The 24,013-nt window shown below is 43.8% G+C and overlaps 1 protein-coding gene across 4 annotated transcripts in view; it reads left to right on the top strand.

Annotated features, from left to right (window-relative positions):
* Positions 1-19,082, top strand: part of DAB1 (DAB adaptor protein 1) — a 97,356-nt gene extending 78,274 nt beyond the window's left edge. For all 4 annotated transcript variants that reach the window (XM_068110773.2, XM_068110765.2, XM_068110779.2 and 1 more), the window contains 5 exons: positions 14,612-14,822; positions 15,065-15,357; positions 16,125-16,308; positions 16,501-16,646; positions 16,884-19,082. In XM_068110773.2, the coding sequence (XP_067966874.2) occupies positions 14,612-14,822; positions 15,065-15,357; positions 16,125-16,308; positions 16,501-16,646; positions 16,884-16,934 (885 nt within the window). In that variant the 3' untranslated portion in view covers positions 16,935-19,082. The remainder of the gene's footprint in view (positions 1-14,611; positions 14,823-15,064; positions 15,358-16,124; positions 16,309-16,500; positions 16,647-16,883) is intronic.
* Positions 19,083-24,013: the final 4,931 nt, after the last annotated feature.

Here is a 24,013-nt window from a genome sequence, read left to right as displayed (position 1 = left end):
CAAGCCCCGCATATATATATATATATATATATATATATATATATATATATATATATATATATATATCAGTGACCTTGACCTTTTGACCTCAAAAGCAACAGGCTTCAGTGACCCAATATGCAAACGCTGCTCAAATTTCAAGTCAATCGGATGAAAAATAAAGATTTTATGCAACCTTGACCTTTGACCTTTTGACCAAATTATTAGCTTGTCTTCACCATATTCTCATAATAAAGCTTTGTTGAAAATTTGATGACAAAAGCTCAAATAGTAAAGTTGGGGGTCAAAACTCACCCCCCCCCCCCCCCCATCTCCCACTGCGTAGCGGACGGGCTAAAAATTTCAGCCCTGTCTTTTCAGAATAATCTAAAAGTATATCAGCACATGGAGCCCACTAAGTAACGAAAGTGAGTGATTACTGCCTCGATCTAAACACCCATGTGACCCCTAACATGCAATCATTCAAATATATGCCAGGAGAAATTAATCATAAGTTTCGCCTTGATTAGGAAGTCATCAGAATCGACTGAGTACATCACGGGTGATGAAGGTTGTGGTCAAGTGTCATTGAAATTGTGTGTAGTTTCAGAGAAAAGAGCAAATACCTATTTTGGGGGGCAACCCCCTCGTAGACCCTTTCAGGGCCAGATTTTTTAAATGCTGTAAACAATCTTTGGTACAACACGGGTGATGAAGGTAGTGGTCAAGTTTCATCCAAATGTTGTGTGTTGTTTCAGAGGAAAAAGCAAATTCCTATTTTGGGGGGTCAAACCTGGATCCTCCTTGACCCCCGGTAGACCCCCTCAGACCCTGACTTTTTTTAATGCTGTGAACAAACTCCAGTCACAACATACCAAATATCATTTTAGCGAAGTTTGGTCACATTCCCATCAGCGGTTTCAGAGAATAAGTTGCAAGTGTTTACGGACGGACGGACGGACGGACGGACGGACGGACGGACGGACGGACTGACGGACGGATGGACTGACGGACGGACTGATGAACACCGATAAGATCCCCGGAACTACATTCCAGGTGAGCTAAAAATGTACAATCCTAACCACCCCAATATTTTACCATATATATATATATATATATATATATATATATATATATATATATATATATATATAAAAATATATATATATATTGTTACGGACACGACTTAGATGTTGCTTGACCGAGCGGAATGGCCGCCGTGTTCGCACAAGTTACCCGATTACACTCGAACGTTGGCTGAATCGCGCTATGCTAAATCAATGAAGGAAAGGACACAACGGCTGGGATTAAGGCAACGACACAAGGGGTACAGTTCTCAAGACCTCCGGAGGAGGATATAATATTGGTTATGCAGAACGGCTAGATTACACGGCAAGAGGTAAAGCACAGCAAGATGGGCACTTAGACACAGTCTTATCTTATTCCCGACAGACCACAGACAAACGGGACAAGACTGACTCACACAGGGATTGATGGCAAGGAAGGGCAGGCAGTCGATAGCTCAAGGTGCACCTTGGCTCAGGGGCAGAATCGACCCGGTCCGGTCCCGAGATGCCGGGAGGTATTTCTCAGCGCTAGGAGGTGGCGTCCTTTCTTCTCCGTAGCTGAGGCGCATCTCACGTCACCTCCCTCTTCCTGCGCATGTCCAGCGGGGAGTGACACGCCCTCGGCTCGTTAGCTCCGCCCCAGATGGAATCGGTCCGCCGCCTCCATTGGGTGTGGGGGGGTTACCGGGCTCCGCCCTTGACGAGGAGCTGACAGCGAGCCCCTGCGTGGTAACCCCGTCGGAGCACATGTTCAATGGCGGCTAACCAAGCCGGAGTGAGGACGCGCACTCCCCGCGCCGCCGCCGCGCCGCCGCCGCTGTTGTTGTTGTTGGTGTTGTTGTTCCATGAGGAAGAGATGCGGGGAGGTATTGGGAGGTCCTAAACTTACTAATGGTGCCATACAATCACATTCTGGTGCAACGAAGAGTCAGAATTAATGGAAACGAGTCCTTAACTGACATAGACTAAGAATAACTAGCAAGATGTCCTATAGTTGTCTACGTGAGATGCGGTGAACCTGGGCACGACATTTAATGGGGGAAAAAGGGGAAGGTCGGTTCTACAGAGTGTTGTTTACAGAAAATGGGACTAGGGAATGGGGGATTGGGGATAGTTGGGAAGTATTGGGGAAATAGGGGAATATTTACAAGCGGATATGGATGGAGGCCAAATCCCATATCCGCAACAATATATATATATATATATATATACAGTGGAACCTTGACTTACGAGTGCCCCAACTTACGAGTTTTTCGAGATACGAGCCGTCGCTCCGGCAGTTTATTGCTTTGAGATGCGAGCCGAGATCCGAGTTACGAGCTTTCGCCACCCGGTCACGTGGTTATCTTGCCGTTCAAGTACGTATCTCTGTCATATAGCGCTGCATTTTTTTTTTCGCATTTTGGTTATTTCGAGTTCACGCCGCCAGGTAGGTTCTGGTCACGTGGTTATCTTGCCGTTCAAGTACAGTACGTATCTCTGTCGTATAGCGATGCATTTTAGTTTTCGCATTTTGGTTATTTCGAGTTCACGCCGCCAGGTAGGTTCTGGTCACGTGGTTATCTTGCCGTTCAAGTACAGTACGTATCTCTGTCGTATAGCGATGCATTTTAGTTTTCGCATTTTGGTTATTTCGAGTTCACGCCGCCAGGTGGGTTCTGGTCACGTGGTTATCTTGCCGTTCAAGTACAGTACGTATCTCTGTCGTATAGCGATGCATTTTAGTTTTCGCATTTTGGTTATTTCGAGTTTACGCCGCCAGGTAGGTTCTGGTCACGTGGTTATCTTGCCGTTCAAGTACAGTACGTATCTCTGTCGTATCGCGATGCATTTTAGTTTTCGCATTTTGGTTATTTCGGAAAATTTCATGTTCATGTCGAACATTTCATGTTCATGTTCATGTTTTCATGTTCATGCCATGCCAGGCCACAACTTGTTCAGAGTGCCGGCGATAGCTCGCCTTCTCTTTGTGGAAAACACGGTGAGATCCTTAACATCCAACAACTAATGGGACGCAAACGGGGCGCCCAGTTTAGCGGTACACACATTGATGAATCACCCTGCCTGTGATTCACCCATGACAGGTTATAGCTGGGTCGGGATTCAAACCCAGGCTGGACAGTTTAGACTTTAGAGTCAAGTGTGCGTACCTCCAGTCCAGGCCATCCTGCCAACTTGTATGCTGCATACAGGTGAAATATAAAGCGCGAGATATTTTTATATATACTGTATATTAAAAAAAAAATTGGTGTGGTTTTTGGCGGGCTGGAACGGATTAATAGCATTTCAATGCATTTTAATGGGGAAATTTGATTTGAGATACGAGCAATTTGAGTTACGAGCTCGCTCACGGAACGAATTAAACTCGTAAGTCAAGGTTCCACTGTATATATATATATATACACACACACACACACGTCGGAAAGGGAATAATAAAAATATTAAAACATTTGTGAGATGTTGCTGTAAGCTTGTGGATCGCGGGAGGTGATGTCACTGCCAGGAGAAAAAAGTTGGAGGAAGCGGCAGCGGTAGAGTGATTGGGTGAGTGGCCGGACGAGGTCTGCCTGGTGGAGGGTGCTCTGGTGGATCAGCCAGCCACTCTTGAGGGTTGCCTTTGGAGATGGAACTAGTTGGATGTGGGAGGAAGCCAGTGAGTGATGACTGCATTGGAGTAGGTAGCAGATGCGAGTTGCAGGGCCGAACAGACGTTGCTTCCCGCGCTTACGGGATCATCGTGTGTGTGAAGCTGTGAAACCGATAACTTTCGGAGGTTTACCTCAGGGTTCATTTTCCACTCATTTGATTGGTCTATAATTGCTGAAATAATTCAATTCAGCTAATAACTAGCACAAGGACTACTTAACGGTTGTTTACCCGAGCATCCCGACGACATTTATATATATATATACATACACACACAACCCCTGTGCTATTCTGGTCAAAAAGCTGTGTAATGTTACACAAGGTAAGCCCTTTACTGTTTCAAATCCTCCCTGGGTTCCTCCACAGCTGCAGACACTCACAAGTAGCATAAACATAAACTGACGTTCACACTTTAATTGTCTGCCAATATTCTTTGCAATTCGTGTAAAAGCGCACTGAAAGCTCTTGATTTCCCGCTCCTGCATGTTATTGTCATGCACAGGATAATTAAATCGCAATTGAAACATATTTTGAGGGTTTTGGAAACAGGCCCCTGGGTCCCCGAGTCGGTTAGCTCATTCATATTTGTGCCGACATAGAGCCATCCATGGGTTTAAGGGAAATGGGATACATACGTGTTGTGTGGGGTGAGGAGGGGGGGGGGGTGGGGTGTCTTCTTTCTCCTCTTATATGCCTTCCTATCCCCCACTCGATATCCTCCTCCTGTTCTTCCCTTCAAAACCCTCTATCCATGACCCCACTATATGTTCCTTTCCATTGCACGTTCGACACTATCAATTTGGATTCTTTTTCTTACCAGACACAGAATTAATTCATTTTATCTCTCTTCCAGCACATTACATACATTAGGAAACATCATATTGAATTCAATTCTACCACAAAGACTGTGCCTGCTTTACCCCACCTTTCATAAATCGCACGCAACCACCTTTATTAATCAACACACCTCACAGGAACCGTATCACCACAAAGGAAAAGAGCAAGAATGCTGTAGAGTTTGAATTCGCCTTGCGGGAACAGCTACAGAGCAGGAAAAGTTGTTACCGAGGACGATAGTGCTGTGAAAACAACAACCGAACGTTGACGTGTCGTTTCCAGCACCAGTGATTGACAGCAGAGGAAGGTGGTGCTTCTGGAATGCATAAATGGAGGCTCGCTGTTGCGGGTCAAAGGGGACAATCCGACCGTTACCTCCTGTGAATTTACCTCTAAAGACTCCACCTCCTGTGAATAATGACCCCAAAAGTCTCCACCCCAAGGAAGTGGCTTAAAAGGCTGAATGACAGAGCATTCCTGGGTCTTCAAACCACGCTGAGACTCCTGTTACACCAGAGGCAACTTGCCTGCCCCTGGAGAAAGGAGAAAGCTGCTGAGAGTCCAGTCCATGTTGGAGACGGGGCAGAGCATGCTGGAGACGGGTTGCGCTAAACGAGGGTCGAGAGGGCTGGCAGCAGCAGTCCCTGGCACGGGGCGAGGGCTTCAATCTGAGACGCACAACTTTGTTACTGTCCATAAATACCTCTCTCAATTTGTCTAGCTAAGTCTCACAAAGAGCTTGTTGCCTCAAGGTTGCTCACAAAGAGCAACCAGTGACTAAGAGCATCAACAACTCGCTCTTGTTCTACTTTTGTTATGCTGGCATGCTGACTCGCACCTCACATTTTCCTCGACCGCATACACCCACACTTCTACGTTATACCTCTTCCACTGATTGGCTCTGTAATTTAGCCGGCATGTACTTGACGGTTCCACTCGACTATACCTGATCAAGGTAGAAAAGTACGTATCGAGGGTACGAGCCCCAATTGACATTGCCAAACCACCGGAAAGGTAACGCTTGTGGTCGCGAGGAATGCGGCTAGGTTTGATGGTATCGATCGGCATTCGTGGTTGACGAGCAACCAGCCGGACCGCGGAGCTATCCTTGGCTGGTGGCCTCAGGGCCGGGAATTTGGGAACATTCTGAGAGGTTCCACTTCTGGTGAACCCAAACAACCTGGGTCCGTAACAATATATAACCTTTAGCCCTCTCAGCCTTGGGCTCTTTCTAACCGACGTATTCCAAACCTCATGATCCACATCCTAATTGTGTGTGGGATTAATTTGTTGACTCGCCCAAGTACGACGTTGAGTAGTTCATAAGTGTCTATATTATAAGGCGTTTAAATTTTTGGCTTTGCATTGGATAAAATGGCGTCTCTAAAACACCTATAATTTCATGCCACAAAGGCAATGGCCTAATCTTCAATAGATACCATGATATCTCTTTCAAAAAGAAAAACCCATATAGCTCATGAAATCGTGGAAAAACAGGAGCAAATAGTTGACAGGATGACAATGAATGGATGCACCATAGGGTGCAATAAAGCTTAGTAGTGGACCGTTTGAGAGACCATGAGGTGTGGATGCATGGGCAGGATTGAGAGACTATGAGGTGTGGGTGCATGGGCAGGATTGAGAGACCATGAGGTGTGGGTGCATGGGCAGGATTGAGACCATGAGGTGTGGGTGCATGGGCATGATTGAGAGACTGAGGTGTGGGTGCATAGGCAGGATTGAGACCATGAGGTGTGGGTGCATGGGCATGATTGAGACCATGAGGTGTGGGTGCATGGGCAGGATTGAGAGACCATGAGGTGTGGGTGCATGGGCAGGATTGAGACCATGAGGTGTGGGTGCATGGGCATGATTGAGAGACTATGAGGTGTGGGTGCATAGGCAGGATTGAGACCATGAGGTGTGGGTGCATGGGCAGGATTGAGACCATGAGGTGTGGGTGCATAGGCATGATTGAGAGACTATGAGGTGTGGGTGCATGGGCAGGATTGAGACTAGGAGGTGTGGGTGCATGGGCATGATTGAGACCATGAGGTGTGGGTGCATGGGCATGATTGAAACCATGAGGTGTGGGTGCATGGGCAGGATTGAGACCATGAGGTGTGGGTGCATGGGCATGATTGAGAGACTGAGGTGTGGGTGCATGGGCATGATTGAGAGACTATGAGGTGTGGGTGCATGGGCATGATTGAGAGACTATGAGGTGTGGGTGCATGGGCATGATTGAGAGACTATGAGGTGTGGGTGCATGGGCATGATTGAGAGACTATGAGGTGTGGGTGCATGGGCATGATTGAGAGACTATGAGGTGTGGGTGCATGGGAAGGAAAGAGACCATGAGGTGTGGGTGCATGGGCAGGAAAGAGACTATGAGGTGTGGGTGCATGGGCAGGAAAGAGACCATGAGGTGTGGGTGCATGGGCATGATTGAGACCATGAGGTGTGGGTGCAAGGGCAGGATTGAGAGACTATGAGGTGTGGGTGCATGGGAAGGATTGAGACAGGTGTGGGGCATGGGCAGGATTGAGAGACCATGAGGTGTGGGTGCATGGGCAGGATTGAGAGACCATGAGGTGTGGCTGCATGGGCAGGATTGAGAGACCATGAGGTGTGGCTGCATGGGCAGGATTGAGAGACCCTGAGTTGTGGGTGCACGGGCAGGATTGAGAGACCATGAGGTGTGGCTGCATGGGCAGGATTGAGAGACTGAGGTGTGGGTGCATGGGCAGGATTGAGAGACCATGAGGTGTGTGTGCATGGGCAGGATTGAGAGACTATGAGGTGTGGCTGCATGGGCAGGATTGAGAGACAGGTGTGGGTGCATGGGCAGGATTGAGAGACTATGAGGTGTGGATGCATGGGCAGGATTGAGAAACTGAGGTGTGGGTGCATGGGCAGGATTGAGAGACGATGACTATGAGATTATGAGATTATGAGACTATGAGGTGTGAGGTGTGAGAGCATGGTTAGGATTGAGAGACAATGAAGTGATGGTGCATGGTCAGGATTGAGAGACATGAGGTGTGGGAGCATGGGCAGGAAAGAGACCATGAGGTGTGGGTGCATGGGCAGGAAAGAGACCATGAGGTGTGGGTGCATGGGCAGGATTGAGAGACATGAGGTGTGAGTGGTGAGAGCATGATCAGGATTGAGAGACATGAGGTGTGGGAGCATGGGCAGGAAAGAGAGCCAATGAGGTGTGGGGGCATGGGCAGCAGAAATGAAGGCCTGCAGGGAAAAGCACAAGACAACAGACTTAGGAATACGGTTCCACAGGCAAGATCAAGAGGGGGGTGAATGAATGGTGGTGAACATCAAGTGTAGACTTGGGTAGTGGAATGAGTAAAGGGTTTCTGATCGAATGTGAATGGCCTGGAGGGACAGGTTTTTGGTGGAGCTGAAGGACCATGTAGAGCATGACAAGTATCGGGCCAGTAGGGTAGTTCAAGGCAACCAACCAACCTGCAAGTAAGGGAGACCATTGGGCTCAGCTTCCTGTTTAAGCAGTCTTGTACATCATGCTCTGAAAGAACGACAAGAGCGGCAGGAGCAGCAGTATGATGTCATCGGGAGGTTAGGTAGTGGGAGTGGGTGGATTCCTTGGAATAGTGGTGGTGAGCGAATTGTTGCTGTTCTTCAAAATTGCTGAATTGTTGAAATCTGCAAATTGATTTGAAGAAGCTTTTACGCCATGCAAGTTAAAATAACATCCCATTGCTTTTGTGCGCTGTTTTGCTTCCTTACACTTCCCATTCCCTTGGCATCTCCGGTCGTGCATCCCTGTCATGATGCAGACGCACGTAATTCCCTCTCGCTTTCCCTTCTCGCCACACATTATCAGCTTCAAGCTTTAAAAACGGTTTATTCTCGGTCGCACAACTTGCTCCTAATCGATTTGGTGTTGCTCATCTTTCGATATTTTGGTTTCGCTCATCCTTTTACAATCTCACGTAGCTCTCGCACTCGTTGGATCATTTTTTGGGAGTGTTGATGATTCTTGCTTGTACTTTACCCAGATTTGTGGTTTGGCCCATCCGACTGCTCATTGAAATGGTGGTGCATGTGCACAGTGGTGGTACTTTTGAGAACATTGTTTACACCAATTCCGCTACATAAAGAATGCCCTCCCTGCCCAATCATTCACATTTCATGTTTGCTGTGGATGAAAGATCCGTTTTATTACAATAATTTAAAAGGACAGGTAGAAAAGGGACATAGATGGACAAGATCGTCAGAGAGTGGTTAACACATGGAATGGTCTCCCTGGAAAGGTGTCGTGCCATTGGAGGGAGTGGATGGGTTTAAAAGGGAACTTCAACGCCACTCAGTAGAGCGCATACTCCCGCCGTGGGTTTAGTTGGAATAATACGTTTTGTTTAACATCCCCTCTCCCCAAAACAATAAATGAAAAAGAAAGTAGGCCCTAACTGTCAGAGCATTTATTTTGATATATCTCGGAATTGGAGGAGAAAAACATCATTTAAGAATAAGAATAAAAGCTTCAATGCAGTAAAACAGAAAAAATCTTTCCCAAAACAATTTCCAAAAAAAATTCCTGGATCCGGAATAATATCCTGAGCTTCACCAAAAACGAATCAATTCTTCCTTACCCCAAGGGCAATCATCCCACCAACTTTCATCCAAATCCGTTCAGAACTTTTCCAGATATCTTGTTCACGAACATACGAACATACGAACATACGAACACACGAACATACGAACACACACACACATGGACGGACACGATCGAATGCGTTACTCCCTAGCGGGAGTAATAAACCTGAAAATCGCAGAGCCAGAACCAGAATTATTTATTTGGTCTGGGAAGCCCATGCGAGGTTTCTTCTTCTTCAGCCTCTTACAACCCTGGGTGAATATGCGATCTTAAAAAAAAAAAAAGTTGGAATTTTGCCAAATCTGTTTTATTCGTTTATTAATATACCTCAGCCATTGACAAATCTGGTACTTAGTCTTTATAAGTTCATGAAATACTGACACTGCGAATGACTCGCTGAGCTAAATGTTGATATCTCTTCTGATGTAAAAAAAACAACAAAAAAAAACAGTTTTAAAGCATTATACGTATCAACCGATACATTTTATTAAACGGGGAAACCTAATACACACTTTGGAGGTTTTAAAATGACAGAATATGTCTTTATTATAAATAAAAAAAGAACATTGAAGACGACGCTGCTAAAAAAAATACACCGCTCTAACGCATAACCACGAGTTTAAACTACATTTACAACAAATATGAAAACTATTTTCATATCACAATGTTAAATATAGAATATATAGAAGATAATGTTTTAAAAAATGAGCCCTATCTTCCAATGGTAAAAAATTCCCAAAGAAATCCTGGATCCGGAATAATATCCTGAGCTTCACCAAAAACTAATCAATTCTTCCTTATCCCAAGGTCAATCATCCCACCAACTTTCATCCAAATCCGTTCAGAACTTTTCCAGATATCTTGTTCACGAACACACGAACACACACACGAACACACACACACGAACGCACACACGCACACACACACACACACACACGGACACGAGTGAATGCATTACTCCCTGGCGGGAGCAATTAGATAGGTACCTAGATGCATTAGAGGTAGAGAGGTATGGGGACACATTTTTGGCAGGATTTGTAGGTCACTTGTGTTTGGATGAGTGGTGGATACTGGCATTGGTGCAGCGTAGCCATGATGGGCCGAATGGCCACCTCATTCACCAAAGTTCCTTGTATGCAAGATGAGATTTGAGCACAAATTGAGAGAAAGTATCATTCTTAGATATGGAAAATAACGAGATGCCGTTGAGCCCAACACCTTGAGATATTGAATTGAAGGGAACCGGACAGAGATGGGGAGGCACATTCACTCTCCGGAGGAAACGGGGTGAGCTGATTGGACCCAAGCCAAAGGTGTGTTAGGTGATGGTGATGGTGATGGTGATGTAGTGCTCTTCACATTGCCTGGGTGACCATTCATTGTATTCGAGCAAACAAATGTCAAAATCCTTAAATAGGTTGAAAACGATCACAATACGTGTTGTGGTCGTTAATGTTTCCAAGAAATACTTCTGTGTGAAGTTTCTTATCCCCAAGCTTAAAAACAAACAAACTAGGGGATATTGTAGTCTGTCTGTCCATCCATCATGTTATCTCCTAAACAGTTGTGCAGAAATTCACCAAACTTGGTAGTTATGATACCCACATGACACGAAGGTGCGAGAGCAGTGGTATTTTGACCCCGTCCTCGAGGGCCCTTGGGTGGGATCAAAAGGTCATGTACCAAAAAATGAAATTACAGGCACATTTATAAACAGCTTTTCGTGAAACTTTGTATATGCAATCAACAGTAGGGGATGCATGAAGTATGTGACGATTCTTTGGATTTGACACCAGGGACTTTGGATATGATATTTGGTAATTCATAGTGGAACTTTTTACCATCTTTAAACTTTGCTTTGGGTGGGAAGTGTGAGGATTTTCAGTGGTGCGCCATCGATCTCACTCTCGTTTTTCTTATGCGAAGTCGATTTTTGGAGACTTCAACTGTGGACACTAATAGATGAACTATGGAGGGCCAGGGTTAAGTGAGGAACTAGTTGAGACATTGTTCCTCAGCTTCTTGCTGAGAGATGTCACTGAAACTTTGGGCCTTAAACTTCACGACCTATCCGTCTATCTCTCCATGCAGTCAGGCATGTAAGGCGGAAACGAGATGCCATTCAGGCTTATTCTCAGCCAGCCTTTCCAAGTCTTTCATCATAAGTGCGATGCATTCAGTCTGGCTTCAATCCCTCTCCCTTGGGGTCAATTCCCAAGCTTATTATGGAAATCTGATAAGTATATGCCCAGAATATGTCCATTTCCTCATGATGATGATCAGTGACGGGGCAATCGCTTTTTCCATACCTTTTTATTTACTTATTTATGAGACGTAATTGAATTGTCTGCAGAGATTACCGAATATCATTTACACTGGAAGTTCTAAGTTTTTGGTTGATTAGTCTGTTGGTCTTCCAGTTCCCCATCCCATGCAGCAGCCCTGATAGGATTGCTGTTAAATAATTTCATTTTCGTCTCATCCCTGATGACCTTGCATTTCAAATACACCACCTACAGGGTGCAAAGTGGGATGCTAATACTGTTATTGCTGCAGAAAATTTCTTTTTGTTTTCAGTTGTGGATAATGAAGAAAGGAATTTGCTCGGCAGACCATTCCTCGGTAATGTTGGCGCTTTGAGGTCGGTTTGACGTTACAAGTGACCCACGATAGGTTGATGCTGATGATGGGGCTCTAAAGATTTTATATTAAGCACTTTATCATGCTGATCAAGTCATAAAAGTAAAAACAAGTGGGTTTGTTTGACCATGCATTTCGGAATTTGGGTCAAGGTGCAAGTGCTTTGTTTGGGCAAATTTATCATGAACTAGCTGGCAAAGACCAGCGCTTCTCAACATTTATTAACTCAACTGGACTACAGTCAAGTTGAGTTCATCACATACTGAACCCGTCGTCGTCTGTCGTCTCGTCTGTCGTCTGTCTGTCTGTCGTCCGTTAACTTTTCGACGTTAACACTCCAGCGTCCACAAATATTAACCGATTCTGATCAAACTTGACATGCAGAATCCTTACCCCAAGGACCAGGTTGGTATTATATTTCAGCCCGATCCGTTGAAACATGGCGGACTTAGGCGACCATTTTGTTTTTGGTCATGAAAACGACGTTAACACTCTAGCGTCCACAAATATTAACAGATTTTGATCAAACTTAGAATGTTTAACCCTTACCACAAAAGGTAGGTTGCTATTGCATTCCAACCAGATCCATCACAAAATGGCCGCCATATTGTTTTCAGCTCCGAAACGACGTCAAGACTTTAACGTCCACAAATATTTATGGATTTTGATCAAACTTGGTGTGTGAGACTCTTACCACACAAGGTAGGTTGCTATCGCATGTCAACCCGATCTGTCACAAAATGGCCACCATAGGCCGGCATATTTTTTCAGCTCTGAAACGACGTTAACAATCTAGCATCCACATATATTGACGAATTTTCATCAAACTTGGCATGTGAGACCCGACCTACTTTGAAGTTGTCCAGTCAGTTCAGTTGAGTTCTGCTTCCCTGGAAGCTCTAATTTTTATTTCAGTTTCTGTGTGGACTGAGCAGTCGGGCATTCGGGCACCGACCGAGCGTCCAGGCCATCAAGGGTTACATATTTTTTTGAAAATTATTTTTAAAATGTTTCAAAAAATTTAAAGCTTATGTTTTAAAATATATTAACCATCTTCACATGTATTTTTTTTACTCCTCTTGTTGAGAAATAGTGTTCAATAGACGAGGGTGCGTATTGACTCGGTCGGTCCGAACGTCCCGCCCAAAGACCCCGTTTGCCCAAATGCCCAGAATCGGGTCAGTCCGCCCGTTTCTGGTTCACATTTTTGCGTTTGCTCGATCCTTACGTCACACTGATTCAACTTGTACCATGTCGATGTTTATTACGTTTTCATCACCCACGAGTCATTCGACTCCATGCTGGAAAAAGCCACATGAAGTTCCTGATCCATGCTCTGTCGACATGACCTTGTTGTTTTAGATAAGTGAGAATACAACAGTAGCTTGGTATTAATAAAAAACAGTGATGTTCTTTATTTTCCTCTAATTACGAAATGGAAGAGGGCACATTAGGCATTTTGTCACCGCGCACCCATTGCGAAGCACTGGCATGCAGGTACGCACACTCACCTCCAAGCGGCCTTCCCTGGATTCAAATCCCGACCCAGGTAATAAACGGTCACCCTGATGTTTCACAGGTAGGGAGATTCATCAATGTGGGTGCCTTACCTCGCATGGAAGTTAATTTGGCGTCACATCTGCCGGAATTAGTTGGTAGACGTTAAAGATCCCACGGTGTCCTCCATGAAGAGTAGGCAAGCAATCGACGGCACCCTGAACAAATTCCGAATTCATGCCCTAGCCATCAGCCAATTATGCTACCCCGCAGCCTTGTGCTGCGTACTAAAGAAAAAGATCACAAACTTTGACCTTTACATGTTTCACTTTATCATGTTTGGATATTTATTTTATTAAATTTTTTAATTTAAATTATTGTTATTTTAATTTTTTCCTGTTAACAGCCATTTCTTGATTGTGATAAATGCAGAAAGAAAAAGCGCATCTTATATGACCATGCATTTTGGCCTTGGGCCAAGATGCCCATGCGTTTGATCTTTTCATGGCTTTGAGTGACCACATGCGAGGCACTTTTGGTTTTTGGTGCGACACATCAGTTTTTCCAGGTGGTTAACTAGTTTATCTGCCATGTAAGCACGTGAACTGCGGCCTTCGATCAATGGGAGATGATTGACAAACTGTTTGGCACAGCTCTTTGAAAGTTGCAACATCTTCCAGAAAACAAGGGAGATTGCTTGTTGTAATTTGTCACCTTGGATTAGCTCCAGACATTGTTTTTTTAGGATACCAGAATTTGCGGTGTATTCATTCATTGGCTCAGCCCAAGAAAAGTTTGATTTTTGAAGTAGTAAATGAGCAGAAGGATAATTGAATAACAAATTTGTTTTTCTTCAAAGAAAAATAAGTTGAGCTGCTATGCATTTAAATACCAGTCGTTGCCCATAAACATGGTTGGCTCTTTCGAGACAATCGTAAATCCATTTCTTCCTCTTTTTTCCCCCCCTCCACATTTTTTTCCGACAATTTTTTGCATTAGCCCCATGCTCACTAACCCCCTGAACTCCTCCCCCTGCTTTTTATAAATGTTTGCTTTGCTGTTTAAAATGTCACCATCTACATTTCATTACCAACAAACTATTCTAACTGATAAAGTGAAATGTAAAGATTAATCAAGATAGATGGACAGAGCGATCTTGTTCTCCTGGCGAACCTGATGCAAAATTGGCAGGTTGTGACTTTGTACGAATGGATGCACTTTAAATAAATAAATATTGCAAGTGGAAAAGGTACTTTTTTATTTAATTTTATTTTTTAAACACTGCTCACTTGCATTAATCTCCTTGCAGGAGCAGTCACGTGATGCATTTGGAGCTGTGCCATTCAACACATTTCCCTCACCGGACCCAATAACATCGTTTGGGACGTCTCCAATGTCTCTTGGGATTTCTCCACGGCAACCAGAGCCCTCCCCATTACTTCTGGGAGACTTCTCACATCAAATTGCATCGTCACCTATACCACAGAGCAGCAGCAACGTTGCGCTCATGAATGCACTAGGTGTGTCCCTCTTGATTACTTTTTGATGCTTTTGCATTAATGTATAAACTGCTTGGTGTCCTATAGGGTCGAACCAATTTGTGTAGGTCATCAAACCTATTGTGGGTGTGGGGGTGTGGGGAATGGAAGAGATTACTGGTGACATGATTGGGAACATAATAGAGCAAACGCTGCAATCGCTCCACATTTGCAATCACATTTTTCCTATTCCTTATTTTCCCATTTTCCCGCTCCCTCTTCAGCCTCCATGACCCTTAGTCCAAGCCCATCTCCCAACCTCTGGCCACAGCAGGCCCAACAGCACCAGCAGGCCTATTTTCCAGGTTCATTTTCCCCAGAACAATCCTGGAAGCCAATTCAGGGAACCCTTGCTCCTTCCATAGCGTCTTCCTGGACACCTGCTCATTCTTCAGCCAACGTTTTAAGTCCGGGACTCAAACCTCAACCTCACAATATTCTGCCATCAGTCCATGGAGATATGAACATGCTGTCTGAAGAGGAAAAGCGGAGGAAAGCCAATCGAGATATGTTTAAGGTGATGGACTTTGTGGGCTTTAAAGCTAAATTGATGCAATATTCAATATGCGGATGTGCCATTGAATGGGTAGCTAGTTGTGACCCGCTTGGATGATTGTAGTTTGAGAAAATAGAAAATGTTTTTTATTAAAGGGAAATTTATATACAAGCACTATCAATCCACTAGCATTGAATTTTGTGTTAATAGCGCAAGTAGCAAAGCTGTAACTAGCATTTTCCTCGTGCTGTGGAACGACTTCTGGCACTTTAGTCAAGTGTAGGACAAGGACATTCAGAGATGTCGGTGTACTTTGGCATGACTGGCAAAGACAATTGTGAACAGACGAATCGATGCACTGGTATTTAAACCCGGATCCCAGCGTCATGAGCTTGTGTGCTAAGTTGGAATTGCCAAACTGACCAACCCAAGTGTTTCAAAACCAAGGATCTACCAATAGCAGTTGTTACCATAGAATGCAGAAGTATCCTTGCTTTTGAAGGCCAATGGCTATCTGTCGGCGGAGAGCTCGAACAATGAATGCGATGAACAGAACATTGATCGAGGTACGCTCACCACCGTGGGAAGCAAGGAGAAGCAGACGAAGGGGTGAAAGCTCAAAATGTCAGCGTCTCCTTGCTTCGCATGGCAGTTCGCATCGCCCGATCAATGTTCTTTTGCTTCCATCGATTTTTGTTGGTTCCATAGATTCTAACCTTTTTAACATTGGCTTGCAGCAATAATAGAAAATGTCTAATTGATAATTTTCGCCCGAAAAATATTTGCAGAATTTTCATCTGGCGCAACCACCAACCTCTGGTAAAGGTGCTCCACATGAGGGAGGACCCCTGGAAACCACTTCGGAGCGCTTCTCCCACTATTTCGCCGATCAAATTGGCATAGCGCAGCCATCCGATGATGCAGATGATTTTGAGATTGCGCAGTTAGCTGCAAAAGTGCCCACATTAACAGGTTGGTCCATCAAACATGTCGGTCACACACTGTTCAGTGTTTCATTCATTATTCCTTGTGGTGTGAATTTGTGAATCTATGACTCATTGCTATGGGACTACTGATTGTTGGTTTAAGTTTTAAACCAAAAAAAAATGTATTCGTTAATAATAAAGACATGCATTCTTCTAACCATCCCCTCATTGTTATCAGATTCCTCGTCGCCAGATAGTCAGCCGGCCAAGCAACAAGTCCCTGAGCCTCAGACCTTGCTGCTCAACCCCACTGCCTCACCTGTTCCAATTCCAGCACCTCGAACAAAATCCCAATCCTTCGATACACCAGTGGCTATACCTGCTGTAAGTTAGCATCATTTATTTCCAAAATTAAAACTTTGCTTTTATTGTTTTAGCAGTACGTCGCTATTGAGCAACCTCGAGTGTTGTAATGGGTTTTGGACGGTTTCATTTTAATTACTGGAATTGTAACTTAGGAGATTTGAACTAATCATTTCATGTTTCTGATAAAGCCGTTGCTCTTTGTTCTTTTAAATTTCATTAAAACATTTTTTTCACCCACCTTTTACTCATTCCTAGGCCCAAGTGAATGCGTTTGGCAACGACTGGTTTACCTCACAAAACAGCTAGGCCTACAGCCAGCCAACTCATCCAGACTTTGACCTTTTTGCTGAAAACAATAGCTGATGCCGAGTGAACGCTGCACAGCTGAAGGAAGCCTCTTGTGCTGTCTGCTTGAAACAAATTGTATGCCAAACCCCAGCAAAAAGGACCTGTTTCTTACGCCATCGCTGTCTTGTGATCTCACGTTTCCCTGACTTTCCAGGTCCAGCTGGGCCAATAGGCGTGAAGTTGTGGCTCGGACTTGCTGAGAAAAGACTTTTGATAAACTTGCCGTTCCCTTGACCCTAAACAAGGTGGACAGCGGCTCCTTTCATCGTCGTATTCCTCTCCTTGCAGTGGCGAATCCCACGAAGATGAATTGTGATCATTTTTTTTCTCACCAAATTCTACTTTGCAAATGCTTTTTCTTTCCACTTTATTTGTTGGAAACATTGTTGCGCTCTGCCCGTTCCAAGCATCTTTGTAAGGATGGTTAATTTTTGGTTGCATCACTCGATCGCACCATTGTTGGTGAGAATCGTTCTTTAATCCTGGCTGGAACAGAGAATTCTTCGCTGCTTGTGTCACCCTTGTATCTCTTTGCACTTTGCACAGATAGGCATACTCTTACTGATTGCCACAAATTATTTATTTCTTGTACTTTATTTTTCCTCTTGATTCTTTGCTCCCTTCAATTCGATTGTATTTCCCTCGCACACCTCGCTCCCAGAACCTACCACATTCCCGATTGCTTCTTTTTTTTATATATTTACTGTATTATTTTCCCTTTTCTTTCTAGTCTTCCACTTACAGGTGTCTCCATTTCACGTGACATGTTCTTGTCCTCATTGAACCGACACCAGCTCAAGCTGCCCTCACTGCCACCACCTGGAACTGGGTGAGCCTTTGCTATAACATCCTGAAAAATCTTCATTCGTTCCATTTTTATCTGTCCAGGTTTCCGTCTTTGCCTTATGGATTTCTGCAGTTTTACTGCTTTCCTCCATTGCTGATGGAGGAGTTTTTCCCCTCTGCTTAAATTACCGATAAGAAATGATGGAATCCTTGAGGTTTCTATCACATCTCGTGAGATATCGTAGGTTATTTCTGTAGGGTTTAATCTTGAGGTTCGATTTTAGACACAATCATCGACTTTGCTCCCATGTTTTGACGATGGACTCGTTGTACCTTCTTCTTGCCTGTTCTTGCCTTCCGATTGGTCTGGTCGAGGCATTAGGAATGGCCGAGAGCGCACCAGAGTCGGCAGCTTCGTTTTTCCACTTAGTGGCTACACTATTGTCAGAAGTCAGGGTTCTTTCGCTACAAAAGAGCTATGTTGTGGGATAGGAAGAGTTCCAGGCTTCGGCAAGTTTCTACAACTTCATTTTGGTTCGAGAATGACGAAGCCATGTTCGACATCTTGAAATTGCCTTGCATGGACATTGCAAGTTGTTGTTTGTTCGGTGGAATTTCACTGATGAGCTCAATCTTTCCAACCATGGAGCAAAATAACTTGTGCAAAGGGCTTTCTGAGGTCGATGCCTGATTTGGGCTGTTGTTGCTGGGATTGATGTACTGTGATATTGTGGAAATTTTTAGATGAGATTTTATTCTTTAAAATTGCAGTTGGTGAAAGCAAACGATTTGATGATGTTTAAAATGATTTCTCTTCCGGTTATGTCGGAGCTGATTTTGGTTTCTTACACAACGCATCAGGTGATGTCCATTCAGGTTGGGCCAAACCAGGTTACAGGTTATCAAAGTGTCTATGCAGTTTACATTTATTATTTCCGTGTCACGTGACAATACCAGCCTGAAAACCGATCCACCCAGCCAACACTCATTCCCACCTCGAACCGCTCTCCCTTCTTCCCTCTCCCACCAATCACCAACATTCCAACCTGAGCATCATGGAATGCATCACGAAGATTTGTATATTTATGGATTAATTTTCTCCAATTGTTTTCTTTTCTAAGAGTGTTGCACCAGATGTAATGATTTGGGGAATTGATTCTTGATCTATTTTGAATGTGAGACCTATCATGGGTTTGATTATTGGTTCCTGATTGTTTTGATGCTTGTCTTTTTGAGGTGCCGGTTCACTAAGTATCGAGTTTGTTGATTGGATTGAAGTTCCTGATTTTGTTTTTGGAGTAAAATAAAAACTGAATCCAATTTTCTTAGTTAAACCTCGGTGTGCATGTCGGCAATGTCAGTTGGTTCTTATGGTACAGTAAATGCAAACTATTTGTCCCAAGAGCTCTGAGATTGTTATAAGGTGTGAACTTTGTGATGGGATGTCAGCCAGTCTCGGCGAGAAATTATGGCTTTGAAGGCCTTTTCCCAGCTTACCTACAAATCCAGCGGCCACCGACACACCGCCACTGTTCCACCAAGGCTTCTGGTTGTGATCTGCCTTGGAAAGAATGGTGTTGCCTCAATCGGCTCTGAACGGGTGTGGGCAGATTCCATCACATGTTCTTCTGGGACCTTGCTGACTCGCCCGACTGCGAGTGTGGCCTCCCCGAGACTGCAGATCATCCTTGTGCAAGACCGCCCCAAAAATTGCCGAGAGTGAGGATGGCAAGAAGCGCAGAACCTGACCACAAGCAAGCTGAAAATGGCAAACTTCACATCGTAAACCAACAATTCACACACCACTCAAAGGAAGAAGGCCTTTTCAATCATCATTTTGCAGTAGATTCATTAGAAACGGTCTTTGAGAGATTTTGATAGAATGACAGACTTTTTGCAATTTAATCAATTTGATTCGTAGACAAATAATTGTTTAAATGAGATTATAAGGGTGTTCCAGCAGGATGCTACAGGGCTAGAACCTTTGAGCTTTCATAGTCTGTATTAGAATTGTCCCTGGCCAAGTTTTTGATTGGTGCTTCTTAGACTGGATGAAGCATCAATAAATGTGCTGTCTTCCTGGTGGGATTTTGAGCCAGGGTCCTTTCTGTCAGCATTGTTTGCTAATGGACATTATGAACGTCACACTTGATGAAGAGCAAGCGAGTCGGCACTGGCACCCGGCACTGGCACCAGACTGGTCCGACTTGCTGTGGAGCTAACGCCGGTCACCATGTAGTGGTGGTCCTCTCATTGTCTCAAAAGGACAGGCAATAGCTTCTCTGTCGGCTCAGAAATGATGTGCACACTTACATATGCAAGGAATTTTGATGCAGGTGGAGGCGATTCAGACCCTCAAGCCTATGCTATATCAACAACTAGCAGGAGTACCTGGCGTTGCCGGGTGAGGGGGGAGACTTGAGAGGGAGGGTTGAGGAAGGGAGTGGGGTGAGTGGAAGGGGATGGGGAAGGGAGTGGGAGGAAAAAGATATACCACGCATACATCTTTTGGGGGGGGGGCTTTGACAGGCCCCTCCGTTTGGGGGGGGGGAGGGAAGGAGGAAAAATTTACTCGTGCAGAGTGCTTTAACCTCAGTGTTGCCCAGGTAAAAAAGGAAATTGTAATACCCTCTGCAACCATCACCAGGTGGCACTACACGGTACACATTTACATGGAGAATTTACACCCTCTCCTGATCCCCCACACCCCCCGCAAGAGGCTGCAGCCACATAGCCTTGGTTACCCCCCAAACAAAGTTATATTTGTATTTTGTACCCCGAATAAAGTATAAAAGTGTTTATAGCTGGAGTACCCGGCATTGCTCAAGAGAAAAAGAAACATTAACATATTTGAAATGAGGGCAAATATAATGGAAAAGTAATTGCATCCAAATCAGAATCCACCACAAATGTCGAATCATAATTTCACCTTTTCGTTGAATATATGCTGGTGAATGTGCCGCTCATCACGTTTCAGTTAAGTGTGATGCCGAACAGGAAGAAGAAGAAGCCTGGCTACCAACTTCGTACACTTCCGGAATTGTTTGATTTATTTGTGTTCAAATGTCTTGTGATTTTGTATTTATTTATGCGAATGTGTACTTGTATATACCTGTTATTAATCAAAAAGGCTTCGGCACTATCGAGCGATTATTATTATTATTATTATTATTATTATTATTACTAGGGCGTGCCCGTACTATATATATATCTAAAATTATATCCCCCCCCTCTATTTACATGAAATGGTTTGGTCCATTCGCAAAGCCAAAGCGAACGGCTTGCGAGTACGGTGACTATCCCCCCCCCTCTATTTACATGAAATGGTTTGGTCCATTCGCAAAGCCAAAGCGAACGGCTTGCGAGTACGGTGACCATACCTTGGGAACCACTTGTCCGATTAATTTCAAACCTTGAAAAGGCACATCTTCGGGTCCCCAGGAATATACCTGGCAAGTTTCAAGTATATCGGACCGGTAGTTGTCGAGAAACAGCGGTCGCATACAGACAGACAGACAGACACACAGAGATTACTGGAATTATAGATAGATTATTATTATTTTAATCCCAAATTATTATTTTTAAACACTCCCAGGCACTCACTGATGAAACAAAGTTTTGACGAAGATCCGTTCAGCCATCTTTGAGAAAAATGGCGACACAGACAGACGAACAGCTCTTATATAGTAGATTCGATGTTTCATTTTGATTTCATTTCCTGGGATTGGAGGTATAATTGCCTCGAATTGAACTGAGTGGCCGGACGAGCCGAATTTAAAAACTGCTCGTGAGAAGATCGTCTTTGCACCTAAAATCTGAGATTTGTTTGGTGGAACGAGATAACAACTTAGTGATTTAATGATGGCTAATTAATTTATGACAAATCAGGATGCACAGTTTTGTAAATAATTGCTAGCATCACAAATGATACAGAAACTACATAATTGCCTACCTACCTACCAGGCCTGCCAATATGTACCCCACTTCCCCCCAATGCTTGTATACAAGTTGATACTTGTATACTATTTCTGCTGCCATTATCTTTCCAGGCAACCATTCCATGCATTAACTACTCCGAGTAAAAGATCCTTGCCTTAATACTTTACTAACTCTCCTCTTCTTTACTCTTAAATTGTAGCCCCTGGTCCAACCACTCAAGTCTGCTGAAAACCATTCTGCACATGCACACACCTCCTACCTTTTGCTCTCAGATTTTTTACGAGCAAAATTGAAGATTTTTCAAATATATTGGTTGGTATTGTGTGTTATTCTGTCTGTCAATCGCCTCCAGGTCACAATTTTAAACCGATCTTCACAAAACTTCCTGGTAGAGCTGGTCATACGGAAGAAACCTATTGATTTTGAGTTCAAAGGTCAAAGGTCATCTTGAGGTCTGATTCCTAAAATTCCCATATTTCATCCGATTGACTTGAAAAAATCGATTGAATCTCTCTGGCCTTGCCCCCCCTGCTCTCTCTGGGCTCTGTCCCCCAAATATTCCTACAGGTTCCACAAGATCTGCCTGCAACCCTCTTATGGTGGTTAAACTGCCATAATCAAGACTCTCTGCTCACCTTCACTCCTTCATTCCTCTTTTCTCCCGCCTCTGGAACAAACTCCCTCACTCTCTTCAACGCCAACTCCACCCTCCAGGTCTTTAAAACAGCTGTTCACCACCATCTCTTATCTTCCCCCATCCAAAACCTTGATCTTTTCTACCCCCAGTAATTTCACCCCAATTCCACTTTTTTGAAATACCAACTTCTGTCCTGGAAGTCCTTGGTGTCCTTGTGTTTTATACTTCTCCCACCCCCACCCTTCCCACGCCTCCTCCCCCCAAGCCCTCTCCCTCCCACACATCTCCCTGCCCTCAAATGTTATGTTTGTGTGCTTCCCCTTCTCTCCCCATCTTGTCTTCTGCTCCCTCTTTTTATATATCTTGTTTGTCTGGTTGATTTGTTTGTGAAATAAATGTTAGCTTTCACGAGCCTCGATTCAGTATACAAAAAAAAAAAAATCGAACAGTATTTGCATATTGAGTCACTAAATTGTGAAACCAACTTTTTATGGTCAAAGGTCAACTCAAGGTCAAACTTCCAAAATAATCACTTTTCATCCTGTTCACTTGGAATTCAAACTACAATTACATAGTGCATCACTGAATTGGGAAACCAACTAATTTTGAGGTCAAAGGTCAAATGTCAATTCAAGGTCAAATTTCTAAAATCTATTTTCATCTGAAAAATCATAAATTTTAATCCGATTGACCCAATCTTTGATTAAGATCGTCAATTATAATCTTAATGAAATTGGCAATTTGATGTATCCATGGAAACATTTTATTTTGGGGAGGGGTGGATTTTGCAAGTATCGTGCTCTGCATGACGTCTTCTTGTTTTGTTTTTTTCATTTGTATTTTGGATGGCTGCTCAGATTTTCATCCTTTTATGTGATCTATTAAATTATTCCTTTAATGTGGTCCAACAAGTTAAGATTACCCTATTATTCCTGTATGGATTGTTATAGTTCTTTCCTTGGAAATGTTTCACGTTTTTTCGCTTTGAAAATCATTTTCTCTTCAACCGTTTGTGCAACTAATTCGAAAATTTTAATATAGAAGCGACTACACATGGAGAATCTTTATCGATAACTATGATATCATAGGTGATGTTATATGGCAGCCACGTTGGATTAAAGGAAAAACTTTGGACCTCTCTGAAACCGCTGAACGAAGAAAATGGAAACTTGCCACATGTGAGGTACTCCATCTCCATCCCACTATTAATTTGGAATTGGTCACTTGCTTTGATACCAATTCAAATTTTTATTACGGCATCAAAAAGCTACATCTATTGAAAAAAACCCAACAACTTTCAAGTCTCGTACCTCGTCGCCATTAGAGCATTTAAATTGCATCATATGTGGCTATGAATGTGAATTGCTGCTCCCAGTTAGCCGGCTCGATGGCAGAAGACCCCATTTGCATTTTTGCCACCTTCATCCCTACCCCGTTTAGAATCCCATGTGGGAATGGGCAACTTTCTAGAGCGGAATAGTTTATTAACGATGATGTCATCGGTGCCCTGGTAGACGGCCATAATTGGTTTCGTCAAAATTCTTATCCGATCGAAATTTTTTGTAGATGATCTACTTAGAAATTTGTCGAGATTTCAATTGATGACGTCATCGGTGACATGGTTTGGCAGCCATATATTTTGAAAATTAAAAAGCTTAAACATCCTCTGAAATGG

The sequence above is a fragment of the Myxine glutinosa genome, chromosome 1 (assembly GCF_964187855.1).
Source record: "Myxine glutinosa chromosome 1, kmMyxGlut1.1, whole genome shotgun sequence".
Classification (NCBI taxonomy): Eukaryota; Metazoa; Chordata; class Myxini; order Myxiniformes; family Myxinidae; genus Myxine; species Myxine glutinosa.
The sequence above is the reverse complement of the archived record's forward strand: the minus strand, read 5'-3'. Positions and strand labels throughout refer to the sequence as shown.